The following is a 22,167-nucleotide window of genomic DNA, read 5'->3' on the forward strand; positions in this document are numbered from 1 at the left end:
CTGAGCCAAAATTGGACGCTTAACTGGCTGAGCCACCCAGGCGCCCCAGGGCCAACTAATTTTTTAGAAAGGTACAAAAACAATGCAATGGGGGAAGGATAGTGTTTTCAATCAATGGTACTGGAGCAGTTGGATGGGTATCCATGGGCAAAAAAATTACCTTCAATCTCAACCTGACAGCTTATCCAAAAATTAAACCAAAATGGACTATAGGTTTAAATGTCAAACATAAATCTAATAAATCTTTTAGAAAGAAACATAGGAGAAGTCTTCAGAACCTTGGGCTTGGTGAAGAATTCATAGGCACGACACCAAAAGCTTAATCCATTAAAGAAAAAATTGAAAAACTGGACTTTATTAAAAGTAATTTTTTTTCTCCGCAAAAGACCGTTAAGAGGATGGAAAGACAAAATACAGACTGAGAAAATATTTGCAAAGTATATATCTGATAAAAGACTTCTATCTAGAATTTATGAAGAATTCTTAAAAGTTCAATAGTAAAAACACAAACAATCCAACTAGAACATGAATAAAAGACATGAAGAGATATTTCACTGAAAAATAAATCCACAGATAGGGGGCCCCCCGCGGGGCTCACTCAGTTGAGTGTCCGACTTCAGCTCAAGTCATGATCTCACGATTTGTGAGTTCAAGCCCCATATCAGGCTCGCTGCTGTTAGGCTGTCAGCCCAGAGCCCGCTTCAGATCCTTTGTCCCCCTCTCTCTGCCCCTCTCCCGCTTGCACTCTTCCAAAAATAAATAAGTATTTTTTAAAAAAAGATAATACACAGATGGTAACTAAGCCCATGAAAAGATGTTTATACCCCTGCCCTCAGCCATTAGGGAATGTAAGTTAAGATCACAATGAGATATCACTACACGCCTATTAAAAAAAAAGCTAAAATACAAAATAATGACAATACCAAATGCTGGCAGGGATGTAGAGAAACTGGATGTCTCATACTCTGGTGGTAGGAATGTAAAATAGTACAGCCCTTCAGGAAAATACTTTGGCTGTATCTTTTAAAATTGAACGTATACTTTTCAAATAACCCAGCAATCCCACTTTGGGGCATTTATCCTAGAGACATGAATACTTATGCCCACACAAAAACCTGTACATGATTGTCCATGGCAGTTTTATTTGCAAAAGCCAAAACTGGAAATAACCAAAATGCCCTACAATAGGTCCTGGATAACCAAACTGTGTTATATCCATACCATGAAATACTACTTAATGATAAAAAGGAATGCATTGGTATGCACAAAAGCTAGGATGGGCTCCAAGGGTATTGTGCTCAGTAAAAAAAGTCCATCTCAAAAGGTGATGTACTACGTGACTCCATTTGCATAACACTCTTGAAATGACAAAACTGTAAAAATGGAGAACAGATTAGTGATTTGAGCAGTTATTAACGGTGGGGAGGAGGGAGATGGGTCTAACTATAAAGAAACAGCACAGGGAAAATATTTGTGGGCAAAATATTTGCTTGCCATAGTGACTGCATGATCTTTGCCTGTGTTAAAATGACACAGAACTATGCACACACTTCATCCTAATGTCACCTTCCTGATTTTGATGTTGTACTGTAGCCACCGGGCGGAAGAGACACAAGATCTCTCCGTACTGTTTTTACAGCTTTCTAGGAATCTATAACTATTTCAAAATAAAAGTTTAAAAAGGAAAATATGGGGGCGCCTGGGTGGCGCAGTCGGTTAAGCATCCGACTTCAGCCAGGTCACGATCTCGCAGTCCGTGAGTTCGAGCCCCGCGTCAGGCTCTGGGCTGATGGCTCAGAGCCTGGATCCTGTTGCCGATTCTGTGTCTCCCTCTCTCTCTGCCCCTCCCCCGTTCATGCTCTGTCTCTCTCTGTCCCAAAAATAAATAAACGTTGGAAAAAAAAAATTAAAAAAAAAAAAATAAAAAGGAAAATATGTACACCTGGCAGTCCATTCTTTCAAAAAAAAAAGTACATTCCCTACACTTTTTTTCAAGATTTTTATGATGCCCAATTTCTCACACGGATAGCTTCTCTCTTTCCGACAGTTGACGAAACCAAATTATTTATGTGCCAGAAGGTTACTGCTTGTTTATTGTTTCTCTTAATTAATAATGGAGTAAATAATGCTATAAATGTTTTACTTGCCATGTCTTTAATAACTAATTTACAGTTGCTAATGGGTGTCAAAAGATCAAGGACACCAAAATCATGATTTAATCAGAAACCTCATTTAACACATTAGTTGCACCCTCAGTATTGACCTCGCAGGCACTTTTGCTGGAGCTGCTGACAAGAAAACAAAATGTGACTCATTTTCTACTTTCCTCTGTTTAAAAAATGAATTAATGAATATAAATATGTACCAACTTGATATCTTAACAGCTTCCATAACACTTATTTTGGAAACTCTATGCCTGAATAATTGGGCCACTGATTGCTTCTGAAGCATAAATTAAGCCCACCAAATCAATCTTATTTGGACTTCAAAATTACCATAAAAAGGTTTCCAGATGACTTTTGGTTTACTTATTTCAAATTATTTCCTTTGATAAATCTTTCTTTTTGGAAAGACTTATATATTAAATTGTTAGACTCTGTCATTCTTTAAGTACTAATAACAGCACATCCAAATACATCTCACATTCTGCTTTCATAATTTACTAACAAAGTTAAGATGCATGTAGGAATATTTTATTTTATTTTTTTATGCTTATTTATTTATTTTGAGAGAGGGAGAGAGTGTGTGTACATGAGCAGGGGAGGGGCAAAGAGAGAGGAGAGAGAATCCCAAGCAGGCTCCACGTTGCAAATGTAGAGCCCCATGCGGGGCTCAATCCCACAAACCATGAGATCATGACCTGAGCTGAAATCAAGTGTCAGAAGCTTAACCGACTGAGCAACACAGATGCCTCAACATGTAGGAATATTTTAAAGAAGTCTATTGGAGTCTATTGGAATTATTAGTGGCATTCTGTTTTTTAAGAGCGGGAAAAGTCATAAAAAGGAAATCTCTTCTGAAAAGAACAAATACATGTTCACAATTCCTGATCCGCAGTTCTGAAATCCTCCAAACAAAACAATGACAATTATATGTATCTCCTCACCTTGACTCAGTTGGTTAAGCGTCCGACTCCTGATTTCGGCTCAGAGCATGAGCTCACGGTGCGTCAGGCTCTGCGCTAACATCTCAGAGCCTGCGTGGGTTTCTTTTCCCTCTCTCTCAGCCTCTCTCTCTCTCTATCTCTCTCTGTGTCTCTCATAATCAATTAATAAACTTAAAAAAATATTTTCACCTTTACTGCAGAAATGTAAATGTGGGGGTGCCTGGGTGGCTCAGTCAGCTAAGCATCTGACTTCACTCAGGTCATGATCTCACAGTTTGTGGGTTCGAGGCCCACATCAGGTTCTGTGCTGACAGCTCACAGCCTGGAGTCTGCTTCAGATTCTGTGTCTCCCTCTCTCTCTGCCCCTCCCCTGCTGGTGCTCTCTCTCTCTCTCTCTTCTGAAATAAATAAAATAAAAACATAAAAAAAATTTTTTTAAGGAAGTGTAAATGTGTATGTGCTCGGGATGCTGGCCCTGGAAGAAGTATCCTACAATATATGGTGTATGTACTATATTCCCTTTACAAAATCTTAAAATTTCTGATTTAAGAGAAATATCTGGCCTCAAGGGTTTGGGATGAGAATCACAGACCTGTCTTAGAAAAGTCTAGGACAGATTATAGGATAGAAACAAAGTATAGGATAAAAAAGGATAGAGGGATGCCTGCGTGATTCAGGGAGTTAAGCATCGCCCACTCTTGGGGCGCCTGGGTGGCGCAGTCGGTTAAGCATCTGACTTCAGCCAGGTCACGATCTCGCGGTCCGTGAGTTCGAGCCCCGCGTCGGGCTCTGGGCTGATGGCTCAGAGCCTGGAGCCTGTTTCCGATTCTGTGTCTCCCTCTCTCTGCCCCTCCCCCGTTCATGCTCTGTCTCTCTCTGTCCCAAAAATAAATAAAAACGTTGAAAAAAAAAAAATTTAAAGCATCGCCCACTCTTCATTTTGGCTCAGGTCATGATCTCACAGTTGTGCGACTGAGCCCTCCACACCCAGTGTGGAGCCTTCTTAAGATTCTCTCTCTTACTCTTCCTCTGCCCCTCCCCTGATTATCATGCCCACACTCTCTCTCTCAAAAACTTATGAAATAACTAACTAAATAAAAGTATAGGATAGATATTTATATGGCATGAAAATATGCCAGATACATATCTGGCAAATGAGTCCAGGAGTACAGATACTTCGTGATATGAAATCTGAGAAAAGAGTCAGATAATCACCCGGCTGGCCTCCGTTTAATTAGTAAGAAAACTAGGTGGGTGGGGGGCATTCAGCAACTTGCCCAAGGTTACTCAGCTACAGCTGGAACCCCGGGCAGTCTGGCTTTAGAAATCATTCTTTTGAACCACAAAAATTATGTTACTGAAAACTAATTTTGAATGGTTCCACTGTCGCAGCAGAGTGGGATGCAGTCTCTAAGTTAAAAGCACAAAGATTTGTGGAAGTTCATGCCCTTATAGGCAAAACTCTAGCTCCAAGAAAGTGTCAGGCTGGCTCATACATAACATTGGAGGATCCTGTTCATTGGGCACCATGAACAGCCCCAAAGAAAAAACTATGGGTGTTCTTATACTGTGGATTTCATCTGTCCAATGGTAGCCTTCCACACTGAACTTTCGAGCAGCTAATCAGTGCCTCTTTTTTAAAGAGCAGAAAATTCAGGATCACCAAACATTTAAGGAAAATGCCAAACATGAAACAGATCAAAATAATCCATAAAAGGAACCTAAACAGGACGGAAGAAATACAAAGTGTAGAAGAGAACATTTCAAAAAATTATACATCATTGTACACCATTCTTATAAGAGGAGCCAATAGATAATACATGAAAATAAAGGGGCGCCTGGGTGCTCGAGTTGGTTGAGCATCTATTTGTACCTTCAGAGATTAGAAGAAACTATATCCATGAAAGCAAAACAAGACATTATACAATAAGGGGGTGGGTGCAATGGACGATAAGATAGAGCATCCAGAAATTAAAAATATGACACCTGAAAATTCAATAAAACTTTGGAAGGTAAAGTCAGTGAAGTTCCCCAGAAAGTAGTTCAAGAAAACAGAGATCAGAAAACTTAGAGAAGTTATCCTGGAAGTTATTTCAGAAAAAGCTTCCAGAAAGAGAAACACATAAAATGGTGGAATGGAAATCATCCATTTATGGAACAATTTTAAGGACTGAAGAATGAGTCTCCAGACATGACAAATCCTAAGGGACTGGAAAAATAATTTATAAAAAAATCCAAGCACATTATGCAACTTCAGAATACTAGTGAAAAGAAAATGCTAACAACTTCTGATAACTGTTTGAAAATTTTCTTAAGAATTTGGGGGTGGGGGCTAACAGCAAGCAACATGCACATGGAAACATGGGAACTCATGGAAATTCCATAAACAAAGTAAGTGTAAGAGAGATGAAAGTTACCAATGTACCTTGTTTGACTCAGCAGTAAGCAATGTCATGGTAAATGTCAATACTGATGACCGATTTAACCATGGATAAAGTTTGTCTGTGGGATCAAAATTCCCAAATACTTCTAAGAGGAGCCAATAGATAATCCATAAAAATAAAGGGCGCCTAGGTGGCTCAAGTCCGTTGAGCGTCTGACTATTGATTTCGGCTCAGGTCGTGAAATCACAGTTCATGGGTTCAAGCCCCTCATCTGGCTCTGTACTGACATGTTGGAGCCTGCTTGGGATTCTCTCTCTCTCTCTCTCTCTCTCTCTCTCTCTCTGCCCCTCCCCCACTTGTGCATGCTCTCTCTCTCCTTTCTCTCAAATGAATAAACATTTAAAAAAAATAAAGGAATGTCACTGTATTAATGAGAAATAAGAAGAAAGGTACTAAAACAATGTTTGAAAGAGTTGAAATGGTTACTTCTGGGGAGTTAGCCAAATTAGAAAGTGGAATTTTTCTTTATTGTCCCATGTCTATACACTGTTTTTTGTTTAAAGTCTATTTATTTATTTTGAGTGAGACAGAGACAGTGCAGAGAGAGAGAGAGAGAGAGAGAGAGAGAGAATCCCAATTAGGTTCCATGCTGTCGGTGCAGAGCCCTACGTAAGCCTCAAACTCAGGAAATTGTGAGATTATGACCTGAGCCAAAATGACAATCTGGATGCTTAACTGACTGAGCCACCCAGGCACCGATCCCATATGTTGAAAATAAATCTTTAGATATACATTCAAAATTTTGAAATATAAAAATATAATTTTCTCCTTGCAATCATCTGTCAATACTGGTATTCTGCGAATATTTGCCTGTTCACTTGTAGTATTAAGTTAACCATGTACCATGAACATTTCACCCCAACCCATGTGGACCTCTTCACCTTTTTAACTCACTATATAGGATTCATTCTCTGGTGTCTTACATTTTTTTTCTTTTTGTAATTTTCTTGATATGGATATTAAGGTGCTTCTGATATTTTGTTATTAGCAACAACACATTGAGAAATACCCGTGTTACATTATGTGTGCCCACACGTGCTGTATTTCCTCAGAAAGCATTGCTAGAAATGATGGTGCCTGTTGAACATTTACCTTTTCACAAAGATTTCCCCATTACTTTCCAAAATGTGGACAAATGTAGACTCTTACAAATCATACTGTGTGCATATAATGATAATGGTGATTCTTTCATGTGATATTTTTCCCTTCTGTGATTTTGTTGTGAGAGATAAAAGCCTTCCAGAGAAAAACATAACGTTAAAGAACAAAGGTGTTGCTTGCATTGTTTCCAAATTTAATGAGAATATTGTTTGTCGTAACTGTTTTCTGAGTAATTTTTTAAAACTGTTTGGTTTGGGGGCACCTGGGTGGCTCAGTCAGTTGAGCGTCCAACTTCAGCTCAGGTCATGATCTCACAGTTCGTGGGTTCGAGCCCCGCATTGGGCTCTGGGCTGACAGCTCAGAGCCTGTAGCCTGCTTTGGATTCTGTGTCTCCCTCTCTCTCTCTCTGCCCCTCCCCAGCTCATGCTCTCTTTCGTTCTGTCTCAAAAATAAATAAATAAACTTAAAAAAAAAAGTTTGGTTTGGTTTTCTCTGTTTTGTTAATAAAAAAATATCCCAGTTCTACTTTGCAAAGAGTTTTAATAAACGTTCAAGTTTCTTTAATATTTTGGTATTTATCAAATTGTTTTCAGTAAATGTGTACTCAGACGATAGGTAAATTCTTTGCTGCTTAAGTACACAGCAGCATGTTTTTTTAATTATTGTTTTCGAGAGCATATCTGGATAATTGTGTTTCGTATAAATATATGGATTTCTAAAACCAGAATCTGAATGATAGTTTCACTGTACTGAAAGAGGATTCCCTGACGGCTTATAACGTTTTCCTATCTATTGAAATACACAAGACTACTCACTTGACTGATTCAGGGAATTATCTTTTTTTTTTTTAACATTATCCTTAAGAAGATTTGTAAAGGAGCATTAGTCACATAGTCATGGAGCTGTATTTGAAAGACTTTTGAGCCTTTTCAACAAATGTACTTTTGTTTTTCTTTTTTAGGGGCACCGCAATTGCTGGCATCGTGTTTGGAATTGTATTCATCATGGGGGTCATTGCTGGGATTGCCATATGTATCTGCATGTGCATGAAAAACAACCGTGGGACCCGGGTGGGCGTCATCAGGACCACCCACATCAATGCCATCTCCTCCTATCCCGGTAAGCACAATCGCTTACTCCTTCTGAAGGAAGAGTCAGATTTATTAGTTATGCTCTATGCCTTGGAGAGAGGAAACATTGAAGAGGTCACCACAATCATCTCCAAGAAGGTAGGGCATTTCTAGATTAACATAGATTGAAGCTCTAACTTTCAATGGAGATTAATTAGGTCCAAGTAACAAAATCTACCGCACATCTGAAGGTATTCGTATTTTTAATGCCTGTCTCATTGATTGTAATTCCCAATCAGCCGGAGTTAAGAGAAATAGACAATTCACGCCCACTGTGTCTACCAGCCAGAGTTCGGACAAATAATTCTAGAGAAAGTGTAAGTGACATGTCTTAACAAACTGGCATCTGACCTAGTAGGTATGTATGTCTTAAGGAAAAGTATTAACTAAAGTTTTTACGTGTCCTCTTTATGCAAGGAAAACCCTCTTAACATAATAGTAAACTTCTCAACAAAGAAAATTCTCAACAAAGGTAATACATTAATAATTTGAGGGGCGCCTGGGTGGCGCAGTCGGTTAAGTGTCCGACTTCAGCCAGGTCACGATCTCGCGGTCCGTGAGTTCGAGCCCCGCGTCAGGCTCTGGGCTGATGGCTCAGAGCCTGGAGCCTGTTTCTGATTCTGTGTCTCCCTCTCTCTCTGCCCCTCCCCCGTTCATGCTCTCTCTCTGTCCCAAAAATAAATAAACGTTGAAAAAAAAAATAAAAAAAATAAAAAAATAAAAAAAAAAAATTTGACAGGTATTTGACGAGAATCTGCTAGAAGTTCTACATATAAACATATTGAATACATATGACTCTATAACCAAAGACTCCATTTTACATTAGGTGATTACACAGTAGAGTTTTCTAAGTCAGTCTGTATATGTACATTTTGACATATTAAAAGGAGTCAAGTTTTAAATGTAATAGATTCTTAAAAAGATAATTTCCCATCCACTGTATGTTCTTTCTCAGCTCCTTTATTTTTATTTTTATTTTTTAATGTTTTTTTATTATTTATGAGACAGAGAGAGACAAAGCATGAGCAGGGGAGGGGCAGAGAGAGAGGGAGACACAGAATCTGAAGCAGGCTCCAGGCTCTGAGCTTTCAGAACAAAGCCCGACGCAGGGCTCGAACCCACGGAGTGTGAGATCATGACCTGAGCTGAAGTTGGACGCTTAACCAACTGAGCCACCCAGGCGCTCTCTCAGCTCCTTTAGAAAAGAGGGTACCTCGGGGTGCCCTCTCCAGAGGAACAGTCAAAGCCAGAGGTTCCTCATTTTAGCCAAAGTAAATGGCAAATTCCTGACTGGGGGCTAGAAGGCAATGCATGAACTGGCTCCTCTTTTTATTTGTCTGACGTCATTTCGTTCTCTACTCCCTCTTGCCACTCTGGCTCCAGTCACACTCTTCCTTGAACACAGAAACAGGCTCCGTGTGCTCTGTGAACACAACAGGGCACACTCCCATCTTAGGGCTTTGCCTAGAACACGGACTCCCGCACTCAATTCAACTCTTTGCTCAAAAATCACCTCCTGACTGAGGGCTGCTCTGCCCACTCTATTTAAGAGTGTATTGTGTCCCTCCCCATTGTGTCCTTGTCATACCCAGTTTTTTTTTCCCCAGAGTACTTTTAATCTTCTAAGATACCATATAGTTTATCTCATTGTTATATTTACTGTTTTTTGTCTATCCCCTCCTTCTAGAATATTAGCTCCACAAAGAAGAAATCATTGTCTATTCTGTTCACCACTCAATCCCAAGTATAATACCGGGACTGGCACATAATGGCCATTGAAACAGATGTAGTTGAACAAGAGAGGAACACCACTCATGACAAGATCTGATGTAGTTATATACAAAAACCTAGAGAATTTACTTTAAGTTCCACCCTGGAATATGTAGCTTTTACTCACACAAAAGCAATTCACAATGTGGATTCTTTCCAACTTAGTAAAAATAGTGTTGGGGTTAGTGTAATGATGTTAGAACTCGAGGAAAGGGGAGAAAGGAGGGGGTTGTTTTTTATTCTTCACATCTCCCTGTTTTTACCTGGTCAGCCCATAACTCAAGAGAACAGAGGAGAGTCAGAGAGAGACATTAACTAGAAAGAAGACAAGGAGAAGCCCTCTGTAGATAATATTCCAGATACACTTAAAAAAAAATTCTTAATGTTTATTTATCTTTGAGAGAGAGAGAGGGAGAGAGAGAGAGAGAGGGAGAGATAGAAAGCAAGTGGGGTAGGGTCAGAGAGAGAGGGAGACATAGGATCCGAAGCAGGCTCCAGGCTCCGAGCTCTCAGCACAGAGCACGACGTGGGGCTCAAACTCAGGAACTGGGAGATCATGACCTGAGCCAAAGTTGGACGCTCAACCAAACTGAGCGGCGCAGGAGCCCCCAGATACACTTTTGCTTGACCAAAAAAAGCTTAAATTAAACATTAAACATTTTAAAACATTAAAAAATATTTTGGGGGCACCTGGGTGGCTCAGTCGGTTAAGCATCCGACTTCGGCTCAGGTCATGATCTCGTGATCTGTGAGTTTGAGCCCCGCGTCGGGCTCCGTGCTGACAGCTCGGAGCCTGGAGCCTGTTTCGGATTCTGTGTCTCCTTCTCTCCCTGCCCCTTCCCCACTTGTGCTCTCTCTCTATCAAAAATAAATAAATGTACAAAAAATTTTCTTTAATATTTTTTATAAAGGTAGAATGTAAAATACAAAATATTTGAATGTGAGGGCTTATGTTTTCTCGGGTTTGAAGTTTCTATTTCACACATGGATACATGTTTTTGAATGGCATCATATATTCTGGCAGATCACGACAGCATGTTGCATTTTCAGTAAATGCATTGTTCTGGGAACCGAATACCGTGAGAAACATAATAAACCTTATGGTGGAAGCATTTTTACTGCAAAAAGGCTAGGTCTTCACAAACATAATGTGCTTGATCACTTCTCATTTCCTTCACAAAGTAACTAATTAAGCTTTTACTTAAGAGATAGGAAAACACACAGAGTAGTATTGAATACTTTTCAAAATCTTTCATCTGTAGACATATTACATATTTTTCCTCACAGTAATTAAATAACCTTGTGATAAATGAGGCAGCCACCCAATTTATTGTATAGTCCTACAGCCTGCGGGCCACATGCATGAGTAGAAAATAATTTGGCCAAGGTCATCTTGTTCCTTGCCGAAAGGGCTCAGTGAGGACACCTGCAGTGAACGCTATTTCTGTGCATTAGAGAGATTACTGAGAAAAGGTAGTCTGCCACCCCCGATACTTTGTTGGACAATGACCTTCCAAAAAAGTTTTTGTTCCCGCCATGTTGGGTAGAGTGAACAGTGTCCAGTTTAATTACAATTATTTGTCAAGTCTTATAACTTCCACTACTTTCCGGAACTTCATTGTGAGCAAAAGGAAAGTGATCGTGCTAACCCTTTTTTTTAAAAATAGGTTTGGATGATACACACTTGAAAGAAAAGAATACAGAAAGACCACAACAGAAGGCTTTGCAAAGATATAAAAATCAACAAAAGGAAGGCAAGGAATTTCAATGCTATCAAGAAATCTGAGATCTGAAGTATATTGTTGAGTCCCCTGCTGATTGCCTAATAGATGATAGATAGATAGATAGACAGACTGATTTGGGTAAACAGTAGAAAAGGAGGGGGAAGTTCTTGCAAACAGAAAAATGACAAAGGATACATGTAGAAAGGGGTTGTAGAATTGGAAAAAATCATCATTTTTAAAACCATCATAAGAAAAGTTTGGGGGTGCTTGTGTGGCTCAGTAGATTAGGCAGCCAACTCTTGGTTTCGGCTCAGGTCATAGTCTCATGGTTCGTGGGTTTGAGTCCCACATTGGCTCTGCAGTGACAGTGTGGAGCCTGCTTGGGATTCTCTCTCTTCCCCTCTGTCTCTGCCCCTCCATGCTCCTCTCTCCCTCTCTCAAAATAAACAAATAAACCTAAAAAAAAAAGTTTGGGACAAGAGTCATTAATGATGCTGAATCTGGGGGAAGAGGCTGCAGGGGGGCAGGACATTTGCAAGTATCTACTCCCAAGTTTGCTGCTAGTTATAAGGGGAAAGATAGAAACCAGACAGTAGAGAAATCAAACAACATCTTGACCAGCCAGTAAAGTCACCAAAAAAGGACAGATGGACATCTTGCACCTTTGGGTATTAGTTACTCTGAAGATGACACAATTGTATATGTGTAGGATTCTGGTTGAAAGTTTACAGCTTGAATCTAAGCATGAAAAAAAAAATCTGACAAAGCCAAGTTGAGAAGCATTCTATAAAATAACTGACTTATGGTCTTTAAAAATCTCCTGGAAATATTTCATTAAGAAATCAAAACTCTAGGGTGCCTGGCAGGTTTAGTCAATTAAACGTCTGAGTCTTGATTTCGGCTCAGGTCATGATCTCATGGTTTGTGAGTTCAAGCCCCACATCAAGCTCTGCACTGACAGTGTGGAGCCTGCTTGGGATCCTTTCTCTCCCTCTCTCTGCCCTTCCCCTGCTCATGCTCTCTCTTTCTTAAAATAAATAAGTAAAGCTTTTAAAGAATTTAAAAAAAACTCAAAACTCTAGGGGCACCTGAGTGACTTAGCTGTTTAAGCGGCCAACTCTTGATTTCAGCTCAGGTCATGATCTCACAGTTCATGAGATGAAGGCTTGTGTCCAGTCCTGGGCTTAGTGGAACCTGCTCTCTCCCCTCTCCCTTTGTCCCTCCCATGCCCATGCACTGTCTCTCTCTTTTAAAGTAATTAAACACTCAAAAAAAGAAATCGAAAATCTATTTGCATCATTGAATTCACAAATGAGGGTAACCTTATTAGTATTTGCACTGAACACACAAAGACTTTCATATACTTATCAAAGGATTTGGTGATATGAGGATAGTATCTTCTGATTGTGCCTATATTCTTACAGAAATTAGAAACAAGTCTTGTTCTGAAATTGGGTTGAGGAGATGTTTATAGTTAAGGAATCTCAGAGGGGCAGGGAAATACCTAAAGAAATACATAATTTCCAAGCAATGCCAAGGGTTTCCACACTTAAGAATATAGTCATTCCTTGAAAGTGAAATCAGTTGTTATAATTGTTCATTTTTCTCTAGCCACTTTAAGCTCCTAGGTATCAGTCTGGGAGAGCCAAAATGTTGAATTTAATCAAGATTGGAGATTTATCAGGCAATGGGGAGAAAAAGAGATAAGAAAGTTGATAAATGCACAGAAATAATTTTAGTGATGGATGATAAATCTAAGCTTAATAAAGAAAGATAGGAAGACAGGAAAGAGGTGACATCAGTTTAAATTAAATTTTTTAAATGTCATCAGTGAAACTGGAAATCTAGGTGAAGTTCAAGATATGTTGGCATGCGTATTCTAGAAAGGTAAAGAGTCGCGGTCAGATTTACATACGTACCATTCCGTTATTGGTTACAGCAAGGGTGAGAAAAAGATTTTTGCAGGCAAAAAAGTTCAAGTGTTAAAAATACTGTTTAACACTTCATGAAGTGGACAGTCTTCATGCAGAGAGCTGCAAAATAGGTGGAAGGAAGGGAGCTTTTAGAGGATAAAGAAATAAAGAACAAAGAAGAGAAAAATAGGAAATATCTGATTGGCTGCCGCATAAACCTTGTTTGGAGTGAGAAGGAACAGGAAGTAAGTATAGAGCCCAGAGTTGGCTTGGGGTTTGGGGATTAGCTGACTGGATCTACTAAGTTCCAGGTCAAGTGGAGCTTCGTAGGGACATGATGGTTATCTAAGCTTTGGTTTGCTGCCATAGCACCCTGGGCAGAAGTAAGCTCCATCTTGGGGCTAGAAATTACTTCAACACATGAATGTTGAAATCATGAACAATGCTAATAGAAGTCATGATGTGGAGAAAGATAATGGGCCAGATGCTAAATCTTCAATGGATGAGAGTCTAGAGCAGAGCAGACCACAGGTATTGATAACGAGGAGGAGTAGAAAGTAGTATAATCTCATAGTGTGTGCTACAAAAGAGCCCAGGTTTTTAAAGAGGGAACATAAGCCACGGTTTGAAAAATGGCTATGAGAATCCCAGAAGACACCCAGTGCACCTGCTGGCCCTATAGGACGTAGGATACGGGAGACAAAGAAGACCTCTGATTTAATACTGCTGTAGAGGAAGCTGCCCTCTCAGGACAAATCTGACTTGAATGAAAACAGAAAGTGAATGTTCACTTCCTGAGATAATTATCTCCTGTATTCTTCCTTCTTCTCAAAAGCTCAAAAACCCCTTTCTTTTTCTCGCTCTCAGCAGATCTCATTTCTCTGGAAAACAGGCACAATTAGAAGAAGACTTCCTCATATTCTGAGCTAGAGTAAAGTGTAAAGGGATGAAAAGGTGAGGATACAAAGGGCTTTTCTGACGACAGACTTTGTGGTCTACTGAGTACAGTGAAAGGGGGTGGGGAAAGTTTAGAAAATTAATTAAATTCATGCGTAAAGCCTTCCAGAGTTAGAGGTCTACAATGAAGGATGCTCTAGTAGCTTGTCTAGTAGCTTGTTTCTCTGGTAACAGAGAAATGTAAAACATGACTGGACTAGGTCTTGATGTCATCTGAGGGGAAGGGGAATGACAGCTTCTAATAATATCATCTTTTTGGGAAGTGCATCTTAGGCCACTATTGAGGAAAAGTGGGCAGGACTGGGTCTGTGTGGTGGGGATGGAAGCAGTGGAGAGGTCCTGCTGGGAGCTCTGTGGGCTTCTGCTCTGAGTACGGTTCAGGCAAATTGTGAGTAGTGGGATTTGGGAGACAATGGAGGAGAAGATTTTCTCCTAGCAATAATATTAGGAGTTATCTTTAAAAATAAGTTGTGAGCTGGAGCCCTGGGTGGCTCAGTCAGTTAGGCAGCCAACTTCAGCTCAGGTCACGATCTTGTGATTCGTGAGTTTGAACCCTGCATCGGCCTCTGTGATAACAGCTCAGAGCCTGGAGCCTGATTCAGATTCTGTCTCTCTCTCTCTCTCTCTCTCTCTCTCTCTCTGCTCTCCTTCACTCTCTCTCTCTCTCTCTCTCAAAAATAAATAAGCATTTTTAAAAAATTAAAAATAAGTTGTGAGCGAACGCTAAAGTATATTAAAAGATAAACTGAGGCATATTAAAACTTTTAAGAGTTTATCTGAGCAAAAATTGATTTGAATCAGACAGCACCAACCAGAAGTTGTTAGGAGTACCCTGCCTTATATAGAGAAAATGTGGAAGTGAAGAAATGCTTGGCTACAGCTTAAATCCTAGTTGGCTCTTTGTGATTGGTTGCCTTAGTGTTTTGATTTTGTAACTTTGAAGCATTTACAGGCTTACATCTTGGTTTGCTTACCGTGACAGTGGAGTCACCTCAGTGTAAATGGGCTCCTTGTTTAATTAATATTACAGGTGGTAATCATATTGCAATATATAAACATGTCAAATCAACATTTTGTACATCTCAAACTTACATGATGCTATATGTCAATTTATCTAGTAGGAAAAAATTTTTTTTGAAACATGTTAAAAAAAAGTCATGAGATTCACCTGGCCTACCAGATATTAAAACCATTTAAAATCAATAATAACTAAATGGGATATTAGTACAAAAATACATGCCTTGTTCATTGGAATAGAACAAATAGATTAAAATTTCACAAACAAAAGGAGAGACAACAAAGCAATGTGAAAAATGAGGATTAAGAAGGCACGTAGATAATTTGGCTTAGCCAAAAATTTTAAATTTAGAAAAAGTAAACTTTGATGCAAATATACACCAAATAAAATAATACATAAACTTAAATGGAAAACCTCAGAAATAGTTTGGTTACGTATGAGATATCTGAAAGAGGAGATAAATGTCTAAGTTTAGAAACAACACAGAAGAGATAAAAAAGATGAAGCTTATATTTTAAGTACAAGTTTTCAACTGTGGTATGTCAAGGTAAAAACAATATAATTAATCATTTTGACAGTTATTTTTAGAAAAATACCTAGAAAAGATACACACTTCTGTATATTTGTTCATATTGTATTATGTTAATTATATCTTGATTCGAATTAAGATCCCACTTTTTAAATTACCAACCTAAAACAAACTAAAAATCACCCAATATAAACTACAAACAGCAAACAAGTTGTAGAACAATGTGAAATCTAGCTACTACCAAAGAAAGATAAAGTAAAGAGCTATTGTTTTTACCATTAAATTACCAAAGTGTTAAGTGATAGCCAGTTAGTTGATTCTTGGAATTTTATTTTAACAAACTAAATCAAAATAATAATACCAAAAAAACCTATGTGTAGAAAGAAAGTCATCACTCCATTATTTATAATAATAAAAAATTGTTAATTTGAAAATAACTGAAGAGTCAGAATAATATGCAGACATTAACAATAAAGTTTATGAAGAATATGTAGTAGAATGAAAAAGACTATGTTATAATACAAAGTAACAAAAGCATATACCCATTTTACATGACTACAAGGATATAAAAACCATAAATGACTAGAAGAGATTATATAAAGATAGTTGTTAAATCATGGCGACAAAATTATGGATGATTTTCCTGTTTCCAAATTTTTAAAAATAATGTTGGATACGTTTTGGTAACACTGTGCATCTTCCCCTTTACATTTGCTTTAGAGATGTTGGCCTGAGTGGATGAAAAGCATTATGTTTCTTCTATGAATTACATAACATCTGTAAATTTTATAATATTGTAGAAAACTATAGTGACATTAAGGATAAACAGCATAGGTGCATCTGGATGGCTCAGTTGGTTAAGCATCTGACTTTAACTGAGGTCATGATCTCGCGTCCAGCACTGCATCGGGCTCCATGTTGGCAATGTGGAGCCTGCTTGGATCTCTCACTCTCTTCTCTCTCTCTCTGCCCCTCTCCTGCTTCTCCCCGTGGTTTCTCTTTCTCTCAAAATAAAATAGATAAATTTAAATTTTAAAAAAGGATAAATGGCATATTTTCCCTACTTAAATCATAGAATTGGAATATTGATTATGAAAGAATTTCAAAGGCACCATCCCTCCAGCTGCATCTTTGAAAGATGATTTGACCTTTAAGAACAAAACCTCTTAGAGTTAGTCAGGAATTTTCTAGAATTGATACCTTAAAAAGTTTACTTCCTAGTGAAACCTTATCATCGCAAGAAGGAAAGATTATCACAGTCCACAGTTATACAAGTCTTATTTCAAAATATCTTCCAGTAGCTGGTACTATAAAGGATGTGCCATGTTTATTTCATGATGGATAGTCCTCAAAATATTGCTCTTCTGCATTATGTTATCACTTTATCAAAATTCAAAGGCTGTATGAGTAGAAAGCTATATGGCTCTAATCATATCTTAAATTTTCATGTTCAACATGCAGCTGTATAAACCATAGGGAATCTCACTGAAATGTCCTCTGGCAGTTTTAATGCAGATGGCAAAACATAAACACTTTGTTACATAAATAGACACTGTCACGGCTTCATGACAGAGAATGATGCAGAGTCAATCTGTAGAATCATTCTACATGTGCTCCTCAAGTGGGAGGCAGGGAAACCTTCCGTATAAAAACAGCTTAGAACCACACGCTTATAAGAAACAGTTCAATGGGTATCCAGCTGTAACTTCCTGTTTTACATGGAGCCTGCATTTCTTGGCTTGGATGAAGTATATTATAAATCTCTTTGTCTCAGTCTTCCTAGATATAATGAAGCAAAGGAGTGGGTGTAATACAGCGGGAGTGTGTGCTTTGAGTCCACAGGAGTTGTTCCATTTTGTTATAGAAAACAAAGCTTGTGATAGCCCGGACTCCAAATGTTTAATTAAAGCAGGCTTAGAGAAGCTGTATACAGCTGTGTCCTCCGCCATGAGGCCTTGGCCTGTAGAGCCCACTAGACACTGGCAAAGCCTTTGCTCAGTAGAGCAGTCCTCAGAGGACATCCTGCCCAGTTCTGTGTCTCCATTTTCCTCTTTTCTCAGGTGACTGAATCCTGTGTCCTCACATCCCTGAGTACAGGCAGATCAGTAAGTGGTTCAAGTCATCAAGCTCTTGGTAAAGCAAGCCAAGTTAAAGGGATCCAGAAGAAACATTGTTCGTGTTGCATACAGGGTGAAGCCCTATGTTTGTGCACGCATATTAATCAGAACACTATCGTAATCTTATTGGTAAGAACACAATTTAGAAGACCTTTTTTTTAAAGATTTTATTTCTAAGTAATCTCTGCACCCAACATGGTGCTCGAATCCACCACCTGAAGATCAAAAGTCACATGCTCCACCAACTGAGCCAGCCAGGTGTCTCTGGAAGATATTTTATTTTATTTTTATTTTATTTTTTTTTCAACGTTTATTTATTTTTGGGACAGAGAGAGACAGAGCATGAACGGGGGAGGGGCAGAGAGAGAGGGAGACACAGAATCGGAAACAGGCTCCAGGCTCTGAGCCATCAGCCCAGAGCCCGACGCGGGGCTCGAACTCACGGACCGCGAGATCGTGACCTGGCTGAAGTCGGACGCTTAACCGACTGCGCCACCCAGGCTCCCCTGGAAGATATTTTAGAAATAAGTTTATTTGAAATGCTGCTTGTTCTTTTCTTCCATTGTAACGTTTAAAAGGCTTGGCCATTTTTTGCATTACTATGACAGTAGTCCTGTGATTTAGGCTACATTCATAGTAAGCAATTAAGGCATGTCAATTTCCAATTAGAATCATGATCGTGATGATAATTCAACTACTGCCAAATCATCAGAGGCGTTGCTCAGATGTTGCAGAATGATTGGTTCTTGAAGACATGGAGTACATAAGGGGTGCTTCTCTTCCAACCCTCGACACGGGATTGGCACACTACAAAATAGACATCCATACAGAGTTGTGATAAAGTGTATTAAATATGATTTAAAACACACTGACATATATTAACAATAAAAAATTAAGAAAAATTTTCAAATAATACTTTGAAAACGAAATTCTTCATTCGTATTCACAAACGTGCTTGCCTAAAGCGAGAAAAACCCTCACTTTTTTTCTTATTCCTATAATGGTTCCATGACCTTCTGAGTTGCAGGAGCCCAATAAAGGGTGCCCAATACCTGGGCACCTTCTTTCACTCTCCATCTCTTTCTTCACCTACCCAGTCATCAAGTAAGCACTCAGCTGCTCAAGATCTCTTCTGATTTTTTCATTCAATGCCATGACTCCCTTACACTCTTTCACATATGCTATTACATCATTTCTCCTTTCCTTCTGCCCACTTCAATCCATACGGCTGAGACAATCACCTTCCCAAAGCATATTTACCAGCATATTAATATATATATATATATATATATATATATATATATATATATATCTGTTGTGCCTGGGTGGCTCCATCAATTGAGCGTCCAACTTCAGCTCAGGTCATGATCTCACGGTTTGTGAGTTCAAGCCCCACATCAGGTTCTATGCTGACAGCTCAGAGCCTGGAGCCTGCTTCGGATTCTGTGTCTCCCTCCCTCTCTCTGCCCCTCCCCCACTTGTGCTCTGTCTCTCTCTGTCTCTCAAAAATAAATAAATGTAAAAAAATTTTAAATATATATTTATATATATTATAAATATATATAAATATATATATATATATATATATATATATATATATATATCTGGTAAATGCACATCACACACTCCTTATGTGATATTCAGAGCCCTCCATGATGATGCTACAATCGGATTCCTCAACACTTTTTCCCATTTCCACCCTCCACGTACTTTTTGCTTTCAACAAAAGTGTTCTTCTGCTTCTGTGCTTTTGCTCAGTCTTGAATCAGCCCCTAGTCTTTATCTGCCCTTTCACACAATTCCAAGAAACTTCCCTAAGCAGCTAATTCTAAACATTTTGGCCAATGGCGCCATTTTTTATAGCACCTACCCTTTCATATACATGCATCTTCAACCAAATAAAACTAAGATTTTTTTCAGACAAAAATTATGTCACCTCCCAAAGTGCTCAGTCCAGTGGCTGAAACATAGTAGACACTTAAGTATTTGCTAAATGTCTGACGCCCTTTACCTTTTCTTTTTCAGTGGCACCACCGCCCTATAGTTATGACCATGAGATGGAATACTGTGCCGACTTGCCGCCTCCCTACTCTCCCACCCCACAGGCTTCCGCGCAGCGTTCTCCACCCCCTCCTTATCCTGGAAATTCAAGAAAACAGTCCTTCTCCCAGAACAGAATATGTGCCAATCAGAGATCTTGCTTGGAATAAAAGGCTTGCTCTAAAGAATACATTTTTGGGTGAAACAATATGTTGAGTGGAATGTCCAGGCTAAGAAACACTGAGTTTTTATCCTTCTCTGAGCTGACCCCATCTGATGTACTGTTCGATTTGATGGTATCATATTTGAAGAGATGTACCGGTCAATGTAAGCACATTCAGAGAAGAGTAACAAGATAGACAAAACATCTGAAAATCATGTTGTTTAAGGAAATTGCAATACTGATCCTGGAAAAGAGAAGAATTAGGAAAGACAGGAGGACAGCCTGGACTACCTAAGGAGACAACTATATTCTGCGTTGCTTTAAAAGTTGGAACAAGAATTATTCATTCTTTCATGCATCAATAAATACTATTCAAGTGCCTAAGAGCTCACTCTGTGTCTTCCACTGTTTGTGAAGCACTGGATGGAAGCTACAGGAACTTTGGTTTCTGGATGAGAACAAGGAACTTTGGTTTCAGTATAAGAAAGAGGAGTTGGAGCTTCCTTATTCACTAGATTGTTTTGTGAAGTTCTCTATTACCAAGACTTCAAACAGAATCTGTCTATCTGATAGAGACATGCTCTAGAAAGGACAGCTAAATCAAATGGTAGATGGATCCACTGGGCCCCAAACATTCTGTTCATGTTTTAGGTAAGTGTGAAGTAAGTCTCTATGCCTCCAAGAATTAAAACAACTGGAAGAGTTGAATCTTCTCTATTTAGTTTGACAGCTAAAACAAGATCAAAGGGACTCAACAGCTGCTTAAAGCCAAGTGCTAGCTACTGCTATCTAAAAATCATGTGACTTTAAGTAGTGTTTTATTATGAAAAAGGTCATTCCAACTGTGGGGGGGAAAAACCGTATTGACTTCCACAAGCAACAAATACTTCTCTTCAGATGAAGAGATTAGAAGCCAAATATTCCCATGGGATTTTACTTCAAGGAGTAGACTCGTAGAACTTGACAAAAAAGATATACAACAATTTACAAAAAGAAGAGAGGAAAATAGAATTTGGATTCTGTTCTGTGGAATTCCATTCATATGTAGCTTAGTGAAATTTGTTTCCCTTTTCTTTTGTAATACTTTAAAAACCTAGTCCCTTGAAAAAGTTATACAGTTAATAGAAAGGTTATGATAGTGACACCAAACGGTTGCCTTTTGCCAAAATCCAAATGTTACGAAGTGCCTACCTTCAACTATAAAAGTTTTTACTAAATAATTCTAATGTGCCATATTTTGCTGCAAATAACCTTAGCATTTATATTTTTATGTGGGTCCTTTCATGTTTTTAAAATTTATATTGACAAAATATTGGGGGAGAGTGATGTCACCAAGATGGTGACCTACATCATTGCTGAATTTTCTCCCCCTCACAAGAAGAACAAGTAACAACTATCCAAAACAAGACACCACTGAGAGAATCCTAGAACACAAGAGTGAGGCTGAAGCACCCCCCCTGAGCTTCAGAGACCAAGACAGACTGTAGTAGAGGGGTAAGAGAAGCGACTACATGTTGACTGCATTGCCCCTCCCTCAGGACAGTGCAGCACCACGGGAAGAGATGTCTCCTGAGCCTCCAGTTCCTCCAGCGGAAAAGAGAACCCAAAGGAGGACAACTAACTGCCCCCTCCCCCCGCCCCAGGATGGTGGATCACTCTGTGGCAACCCCTACTCTGATCTCATACCACTGGAATTGCAGGGCTCAGCCACTGTAAATATAACTGTGACAGAGAATGAGGAGGAGCTTGCAACAACCAGCCCATGGATGTTGGCAGACCAAGTTCATACTGGCAGTGCCCAAATAGTAATCTCAACCAGGGGCTTTGCTCATCTGTAGAGCCAAGTTGGGAGCACACTCTGACCAGGGAACCCAGAGGGGTGCAGATCTGCCTTATTCACATCCTCAAACAAGAAGTTTGTCAGTCTTACAGCCCAGTTTTCTCACACCCAGGAAGGGTACTGAGTCACAGCTCCACCAACTGTGGAGATTGCCTTCAGCCCCATCTGACCAGAAGGGCTAGAGACAACTCCTGGAAGCTGCGTGACTGAGTGACACTTGAGCTGAAAGAAGAGCAGACAGAGGTGATAGTTTGCAGAGCCAATGGCCTCATTTGGTCAGGGAACTTGTGGTGTGGGTCTGCTTGAGCTAAGGCA

The 22,167-nt window shown here is 39.3% G+C and overlaps 1 protein-coding gene across 1 annotated transcript in view; it reads left to right on the forward strand.

Moving 5' to 3' along the window:
* The window catches only part of CYYR1 (cysteine and tyrosine rich 1), a 103,657-nt gene extending 82,681 nt beyond the window's left edge, over window positions 1–20,976 (forward strand). The window contains exons 3-4 of the mRNA XM_045501579.1: window positions 7,613–7,770; window positions 19,835–20,976. Of these exons, the coding sequence (XP_045357535.1) occupies window positions 7,613–7,770; window positions 19,835–20,019 (343 nt within the window). The 3' untranslated portion in view covers window positions 20,020–20,976. The remainder of the gene's footprint in view (window positions 1–7,612; window positions 7,771–19,834) is intronic.
* Window positions 20,977–22,167: the final 1,191 nt, after the last annotated feature.

Source organism: Leopardus geoffroyi, chromosome C2 (genome assembly GCF_018350155.1).
Source record: "Leopardus geoffroyi isolate Oge1 chromosome C2, O.geoffroyi_Oge1_pat1.0, whole genome shotgun sequence".
In the NCBI taxonomy this organism is placed as follows: Eukaryota; Metazoa; Chordata; class Mammalia; order Carnivora; family Felidae; genus Leopardus; species Leopardus geoffroyi.